This window comes from Embiotoca jacksoni, unplaced genomic scaffold, assembly GCF_022577435.1.
Source record: "Embiotoca jacksoni isolate LCO1_2020_lvr unplaced genomic scaffold, fEmbJac1.0.p SCAF_13, whole genome shotgun sequence".
NCBI lineage: Eukaryota > Metazoa > Chordata > Actinopteri > Embiotocidae > Embiotoca > Embiotoca jacksoni.
Genome location: NW_027185263.1, coordinates 7,125,216 through 7,134,015, shown reverse-complemented (window position 1 = coordinate 7,134,015; position 8,800 = coordinate 7,125,216). Strand labels below are relative to the sequence as shown.

General features: G+C 40.3%; 1 protein-coding gene across 8 annotated transcripts in view; it reads left to right on the top strand.

The window, feature by feature from the left end:
• The window catches only part of LOC138196247 (actin-binding LIM protein 3-like), a 44,529-nt gene that overhangs the window by 25,410 nt on the left and 10,319 nt on the right, over positions 1 to 8,800 (top strand). For 4 of the 8 annotated variants that reach the window (XM_069146112.1, XM_069146113.1, XM_069146118.1 and 1 more), the window contains exons 8-14: positions 86 to 144; positions 1,031 to 1,111; positions 1,672 to 1,833; positions 1,982 to 2,011; positions 3,282 to 3,393; positions 3,775 to 3,879; positions 5,639 to 5,689. In XM_069146112.1, coding sequence (XP_069002213.1) covers positions 86 to 144; positions 1,031 to 1,111; positions 1,672 to 1,833; positions 1,982 to 2,011; positions 3,282 to 3,393; positions 3,775 to 3,879; positions 5,639 to 5,689 — 600 coding nt within the window. The remainder of the gene's footprint in view (positions 1 to 85; positions 145 to 1,030; positions 1,112 to 1,671; positions 1,834 to 1,981; positions 2,012 to 3,281; positions 3,394 to 3,774; positions 3,880 to 5,638; positions 5,690 to 8,800) is intronic. The other 4 variants (XM_069146115.1, XM_069146114.1, XM_069146116.1 and 1 more) reach the window with 3 other exon arrangements.

The window sequence follows — 8,800 nt, the reverse complement described above, 5'->3', positions numbered from 1 at the left end:
TCTACTCTTCATAGGATCCCATAAAACTGTATGGCTGCTGCCCACACACAATAAACAAAGTGTGTATATGTCTGTTTGTGTGCAGGTTCAGAGGTTTGGCACCCCATGTGTAAAGAAGCTGCTCGGCTGGAGAGAAAACTGAGGGTGAGCAATACTCAAAATACCTGCAACCCCCTGCCCTTTCTCCCTGTTTCTGTTTCTGTCCTCTCTGTGGTTCTTTCTCTCTGGCTGTGTCTGAAATGTCTCATTTTTGGTTTGAAAACTACAGTATTTGGTTCTTTGCATTATAAAAAACTAACTTCAACAAGTCTCCCCTCCTCATAAATGGATTTTTACATAAAAAACTCTTTGATGTATGCAATGTATTTTATGAAAGATTAAGATGTAGTTCTTTGGACAACACTTTTGGGGTATTTTACCACGTGCAATCAATGCGAAGGGGGTCAAAGAGTTTCCAAACTAGTCTTACAGCTTTATTTGGCAGAACTTTTCCTAAAAGCCTTACAAGAAGTCTTACATTTTAATGCTTCAAAAAAGCATTTTATTTGAAATATGTATGAGCTGCACTTTGACCGTTGCCTGCCAGAGTCGAGAGTTATCATGAAAATGCAAAAATGCAATGTGGGTTCATCACATGTGGACAGAGGAGGAAGTTGTTTCCTCACACACACTCAGGATATGGCACTTTTAAAACTAGGAAAGACAAATTCAATTGTTATTTTTCCTTTTACAGTCAAATGCTTGTATTACTCAGCTTAACTAAATCAACAAGATGAAAAACTTTAGATTCAGATTCAGACCTGGCACCTCCAAGATTTCAAGAATTAAAGCCAAACAAGGCAAAGATTTGGTAAGACTTTATTTGATGTATCGTGCTGTCACTCTCATGAAATGTAACACAAGTTAATATTACTATTAAGCTATTCTTTCTTTAAAATTTGATTACATTAAATGAAACAACTTCTCAGCACTGACTCTTGTTTTTACTTCACTCACATCCTCCCTCTGACTCCTACTTTTGTCTCACCAGCTGAGACGCACCTCTGAGACGGCGTCCATTTCTCCTCCAGGCTCCTCTCCTCTACTCGGCTCTCCTCACCGGCTCATCTGTGTGAGTTGCTATCACCATGGTTACGCTGACACCGCTACGCCCTCAGCTGTCACTGTCACAGCCGTCATTCAAATAAAGCCAACACAGACAGAAACATAAAGAGTCCCTGAAAGCTCACTCTGTCTGCTCTATCTGTCTCTGAGCAGATGACTTGTCTGTCTGTCTGTCTCTCTGCTTCACTGTATGTCTGTTAGTACTGGGGAGATGCACAAAACACATTATGTATATTTTATAATACATTTTAAGACATTTAATTGCACTCAAGCAAACACATTAGCTTCTTAGATGAAAACAGTAGATTGTCTGAGATGTTGTTAGTCTATCGGATGACGTTTTTTCCGATTACATTGCTCTATATCATGTTTAAATTGACATTAAGTAGCTCATCGAGTATTTTCATTTCACATCACTGTATTTTTATGTTTTCCTGCCTGTATGCCTGCGTATGTGTTTTGTTTGTGCGAATTAATTTGTCTGCCTTTGATTTAGAATCCAGCTTTCTATTTACTACTCAGTTTCCATTTACTGTTTCTGTGCGTGGTTCTGTCTCTCCCTTACAGTCTAAGGTTAACAATGATGTTTTGGACTATAAGCAGCTGGCTGCTCTGCCCAGGGTCAAAGCCATATATGACATCCAGCGGCCAGACATCATACCTTATCAGGCCGACCACGCACACACACACCTCTCAGATGACACTTTGGAGAGATACAACTGTGGACAGGTACACACGCGCACACACCCATCCAAAAATGTATTTTGAGTTATGTTTTGTGTTAAAAAAAAATTGGACAAAAGCAAACCGACTATAACCTTCAACAAGAATACTAAATAGTAACAAATATACAAATTTTTCCCCCCCTCTGATCAAGTCTTTGGGCTCCTTATCGCCGTACTCTCATGTAAGTACTCCACCTAACCATTTTCCCTCTTTGTAATGACTCAGAGGGTATGTTTTACTCCAGACTAGTAAATGCACAATAGAAAAGGAATATAATGTAACTGTATGGACGACACAGTTCACATGTTGTCAATGAACAGGGAAGGACTTTCACTGTGAAATGGAAAAACTGGACTCGCACATCAGACCAACAGTTAAGCTGAGGGAGAGGGATCCGTTTTCTTCAGTGGGGATCAGCAGCAATACTTATTAAGCAGATCAGTGAAGGGTTAGATTGATGATTTCAGTGAGTTTATGTGTGTACAATCTTAAATTTTGGTGAAAGAAAACACTAGTGTCACATCAATACTTGATACTGGCAGATAACTTGAGGTTTCTATTTCTGGAGAGAAAAGGTCGCATTGATGTGTCCCTAATGTGAAGCAGGTTTCCAGTCTCTGCCAATAAAACCAGCATGAATTAAAAAGAAACGACTAGAAAAGATGATGGTCACTGCAAGGGATATTTGATATTTCTGGAATTACTGCACCAAGACAGAAGTAGATCCACCACATCGCCTCATGCCTCATGATATAACGTGTTAATTAGTGAGCTGTAAAGATGCTGGTAGATGGATTTTGTTTCCTTTAGAGAGTCGTTCTAGCTGCTTCCCCCCATTTCCCAGTCTACAGGCTAACCAGCTGCATATTTAACATGCAGCCATTTGACTGTTATTGATCTTCTTCTCTAAGTCTTGGCAAGAGAGCAGCTAACCAACAGACTATTCCTTTAAAGCGGGACTCTATGTAAGCAAAGAAAATGTGTCGATCTTTGAAATCTTTGTTCACAGTTTTTCCTCACAATTACTGTAGTTTAAGCATATGATTCAATTCAATTCAATTTTATTTAAGTATAAAAACAAGATGCAAAATGGGCTCAGGGCTCTTTAAAATCATATAATTACTCACAGCAAGGATTAAAACATGTAAACATGAAGAAAAAAAAAGGTATAAAAAATAGAAGCCCAGGCCTGAGGCAGCATGACGAGCGTCATTCACACATTCACACAGCAGTGACCAAACATCCTGCGAACATACATAGTGTGTGTACAACTGCACATGCGTGTGCGCTAGTAGGACTGTTAGCACCATATGCACAATGGAGAATATTAAAGTGCTTTCAACGCGATTAAAATTGTGTTTTGGAGCGAGCCTTGGGGTCTAATTTAAAGCCTTTACTAAATTAAAGCATATTACTCTAAGACAGCCTCTTTTCTCTCTCTTTCCTCTCAGGATCTCTTGGATGGCATGGAGTTGAAAACCAGGCGTTCCTCCAGCTCTGCCTTCACCGACTCTCCCGCACACAGTCGCCACGGTGGCTCCCCACAGCATTATTATCTCCCTGGTAATGGGCCCACTCAAGCAAAGACACACACATACACACATACACACACACACACACACACACACACACACACACACACACACACACACACACACACACACAAAATATGACGCCTATACTAGCTGTTTGAGTGGGTGCAACAAGGTGTCAAATCCCCGTTTGGAGCCACAGAATTCCCAGCAGCACCCACTACTGACTCACACACACACACACACACACACACACACACACACACACACACACACTTGTGTGCTCACATACGTGTAATTCATCAGGTTATGAGTCAGTCTGTCTTTCATGAGCCTGTCTGTCTTTCTGTTTGGGGACGTGGGCCATTCATGCTTTGGTTTCTCTCACTGTGATTGGCTGGGCTGACTGCAGGCAGTGAGAGTGGCAGGAGTTCACCCTATTACAGTCAGCCACAGCCCAGGTGTGCTACACCCACCAACACCACCTTCCAAGCTCCCAAGCATTTCCATGTGCCAGGTAGGCCGTCATCCATAACCCGGACTCCCTAACCTGTTTACTAACCCAAATTTAGCCGCGTTAGTCCAAAACCGACCCACAAGCAAAATATTTACAATACTGTACTTTTAGATTATCATCACAGACTCTGATAATAGTCTCTATCTACTGTGAGTTGTATTTTTCACTTTAATGATGATATTTTTTAGTTTGACCAATAATAGAAATCCCCCCAAAAAATGATAGTAAGAGATTTTTTGTTACATGCCCAAGAAGTCCAGGGGATGAGAGGTGTAGCAGTAACAATAAACATAGGGCAAAAAAGACCAGGAAAGCAGAAAAAGAAGCACAAGAACACATTTTTATGATCAGATTAGTTCCATCATAAAATACTTATAACAAAAACACTAAAGACGACAGAAAACGTGCTTCTGTAAACAAAAAAGAAGACAAAAGGGAGTATGACAAACAATTTCCTAAACAACAACTCGAGCTGACAGCAATACAGCTGTCTTTAGTCTCTACCCCGATGAGCAGAGAGGAATCAGGTGCAGTCGACCACCTGCCACAGGAGGGTGGCGCATGTGAAGGACTACCGGAGAGCAGAACACAATCACAACACGCACAGCCCTGCAGCTGCAACATTCACTGATAATAGAAATGGTCATGGCATGATTTTGGATGGCGATTTGCTCTAACCATCTAAGCAGAGAAGAAATTAATTGTGTTTTGACTTATTTTATTGAGGTTTTAACATCCATAAAAATGTAGTTATCCTTTTTTACAGTGTCCTCTGGTGGGAAGTCTCTGTCTTATCCATTTTACTGATCCGAAGCTCTTGTATAACATATGAAAGCTTTCATCTAACATCTAATACTGGTTCATTTTATTTAAACAGTCCATCAACCCTTCACTTTATCAAGTTAATGCCTCTCTCTTCCCTTGAATGTTTACAGTCTGTCTTGGTTCCCTTCACTTTAAAAGGCCTCTTCCTTTCACTGTGAGCTATGCATTTGATTTCCTTCCATCCTTCCCTCCGAGTGCCCCTCAGTCCATTTCTTTCTGCATGCTTCCTCTTATTTGTTTTTTTCCAAATTTATTTTTCCTTGCCAGGCCTACAACAGCACTCCTTTCGTGCTTTTCAACGGTGAGCAAAATGTATTTGGTGGAAGCTTTTATCCAAAGTGCCTCGCAGTATCACAAGTGCATACAAATTTAGCGTGGATGGCCCATTGGGAGTGAAACCTCCAACTTGGTAGGATTGGTGGCACACTCTGCCCAGGTTTTGTTGTTTTATTGCAGGTTATAACTCAATTTATTTTGTATTTACTGTGGCATATTTACTGTGGCATATTTTTGTGGTGATTTTCCAGCACTCGAAGCTAAATGATTGAACTGACTACTTTCCTGTCATTTCGAAGTCTCTCCCTCTTCATCCATTTTATCTTTTCCTTTGCTTCTCCCTCTCTCCACCCTTCAACTGCTCTCCTCCCTCTTCTTTATTCCTGTGCCATCTGCTTCTCTTTCCTGTATTAAGCTTGTGAATTTGTATTCATCAGCCTCTCTGCATGTCAGTCAGGTTGTCTGGATGCACTGCACTGCCTCCACTATGCCGGTTTATTACCTGTGCTGTCAGCTTTATGGTTAAGAAGACTGTAAATGTACACAACTAATTTGGTGGGAAGAATGGGATGAATGAGGGGATCCGGATTATTCTCCTTTTAGAATTTCTATTGCTCCCTGCCTATAACTCTCACTTTGTTTCTTTTCTTTTTTTTAGCTTCTGAGGAAACCAACATCTACAGGAAACCCCCCATCTATAAGAGACAAGGTTGGTTGATTCCGCAATGCTGTGCTTTTTATAGCCTTTGTTAGGCTGTCTAACTGTCCAGCCAGGTGATTCCTGCGTACGTAGTAACGAATTCTCTTCTGTATGTCTGATTTAATGAACCACTTACAGAAAAGATCTGAGCTGAAGCTGAATTACATTTTTATATATTTTCTTCCTGTCTAAAATCTGGTGCTTCTGATGATACTCAGTCCTCCCCTTCAAATTCTCTAAAATAGAAGTAGTCAAGGAAAGTGAAAGCATTTCTCCTGAAAGCCTGCACAGGCTTGATGCAGCAGTATTTTACCAGAAGCCGGGCTCGGTCACAGAGTTTATGGAGTGTCACTGTGTTGTCTGAGGAGAAGATCAGATTGTCCAGAGAATTATCTGTTAACCACATAGCAGATTTCCCTCATCACAGTCATTATATAGGGTCTGAAACTGTAGTGTGAATTGTACCAGTGCTGAAGTGGTGGGTCATTAACGTAAAATTAATTGTCCAGCAATTTTGATAACCAGTTAATTTGGTAAGGTATTATCAAGAAAAAATGTCAAACATTCACAGGTTTCAGCTTCTGAAATGGGAAGGTTTAATGTTTTTTTTTTTTTATGTCATTTTAGATTCAATACCTTTGGATTTTTGAGTAATGGTCACATAAAGCAAGCAGTTTGAAGATAATACCAGATTGTCTGTAGTGTGAATTGTACCAGTGCTGAAGTGGTGGGTCATTAACGTAAAATTAATTGTCCAGCAATTTTGATAACCAGTTAATTTGGTAAGGTATTATCAAGAAAAAATGTCAAACATTCACAGGTTTCAGCTTCTGAAATGGGAAGGTTTAATGTTTTTTTTTTTTATGTCATTTTAGATTCAATATCTTTGGATTTTTGAGTAATGGTCACATAAAGCAAGCAGTTTGAAGATAATACCATAAGAAAGTGTAACAAATTTTGTCTGAATGATTTAATTATTTTAAAAAGCTGTCGCTGTAAACTACACATACAATTAACTTGGCGCTTCAGCTGACGTTTAAATGGTAAATTGTCTGTACTTGTATAGCGCTTCATCACCTTTTGGTCTCAAAGCGCTTTTACATAGTTTTTCCATCCACCCATTCACACACTAATGAGACAGATCACCATGCAGGGTGCCGCCATCAGGAGTACATTCACACACCGATGGCACACCATCGGGAGCAACTTAGGGTTCATTGTCTTGCTCAAGGACACTTGGGCATGTGGACAGGAGGAGCTGGGGATCGAACCACCAACCTTCAGATTAGTGTGCAACCCCACTCTACCGTCTGAGCCACAGCCTCCCTTTTTAGCAGGCGTTTAGGACTCAGGAGGCACCGATATGATATGCCAGCCTCCAATCATCACTGATAACGACCTTATTCAACCGACTGGGTATCAACCTTAACTGATACACTCTCTTTGACTGTCAGGATGAAGATCAGTCACATTGGACAGTGAACTCAGTTTTTAACATCACAGGTGGCCAAACGTTACCTTCTTTAAATATGATTCTTCGCACACATTGTTAATTTGGAAAATGTACCGCAACAGTATCTGTATTTGAAGATACCCTGAGCTGTGGTGTCAGACAAGAAAATGTTGGATTGATGCATCCTTACTTGTCATGGCATTATTTACCACCATCATTTGAATAAAATTACTTGGCTAAACTAAACTAAATAGGGATACGGACTTGAAGTGGATGTAAGGTTTGATAGTTGTAGTCCTATCAAAAATGAGATTACAGATTCAACCAGTGATTCAAGAGGTGAATTAAAACTGAGGGAAGCGTTGCCAAATACTGAGTATGGAGGTGATCCATCAGCGCTCAGTTGGCAGGTCCCACAGAGTTACAGTTCCTCCGAAAGACCTCGGCATGATTTACTCTGCGCTACAAAGTGCTGACAAACCTCTCATTCCAGTCAGAGCAGGCAATTGCTGATCTGGGCTGCATGGGTGAATTAAAATTTACAGTAGGAATCACATATAGGGCAGTTTTCATATTAAGGCAAAATACTACGGTCAGATATATATACTGTATTTTAGTCAAACTTGGCTGCACCTCAAAAGCATAATCTTTTTAAGGTATGTGTCCTTAAGGAGCTGTTTAGTTATATTACCAGAAGAGACAACTGAGAGCTAGTAAGTGTTTAAAAGTACCAAATAGAGTGCAGAAAGGATCGCAAGTGAATAGAATTTTTTTTTAGCTTTAGTTGCACAAATTATCTGATTCAGGCCAAAAATCCACTTTGGTTGTTGGGGTGCATTTTTGACACATTAAATCTAATCTTTGGTGTAAATGTAAAATATTCAGGATGGAGGAGTAGCCTGTCACTGAAGCATGGATTCATTTCAACTTATCTGCATGTTGTACTTGAAAAAAAATGAAGAATACGTCTTCCATATTATGAGGAAACATGGCGTTATACGTAGGTCTGTGCAAGAAGATTAATGTGACCGTCATTTACATTTATTGTGACCTCTGTTGGCCATGGTAGTGATAGTGAGAGTAAGGGAGAAGTCACAAAGTCTGCGTACGGGGGAGGCGGGGGGCGGTTGGATGGTTCAAACACAGGACATTAACCCTGGAGACTGCTGTTTGTGTCCTGTGTGAAAACAAAAGTCAAAGTGGACTTGCTATGATGTAAATTTCTTAATGTACGCACTTATTTTAACCCAAGCCATGATCGTTTCCTAAACCTAACCAAACTGTCACCGCTTCACTAAGTTAACCATGTGTTTATTATTGTTACCATGACGACAAAGGTTTAGTCCTCCTGTTACTCTCAAACTTTTTGGCAAATTAGCTTTTCTGATGTTTAGTTTTGAGGACGCGTTGGTCCTACAGAGGGCGCTGAAAACACTCACATATGTCATTTTGGGGTCTTTGGAAATGAGTTTATTCTGTTGTTTCGGTACGAGGATGTGTTGAAAGAAATGACAAATTGCGCACGTATTGCTCAGCTGGTGTTTGGATGGTCCGACTTACACTGGACACAAACAGTCACATTCATGCATCCACTGCATCAATTAGACACATGACCATTGCTATATATCACCATCTCTTCTTTTCTTATTGTTCTCTTCACTGCTGGT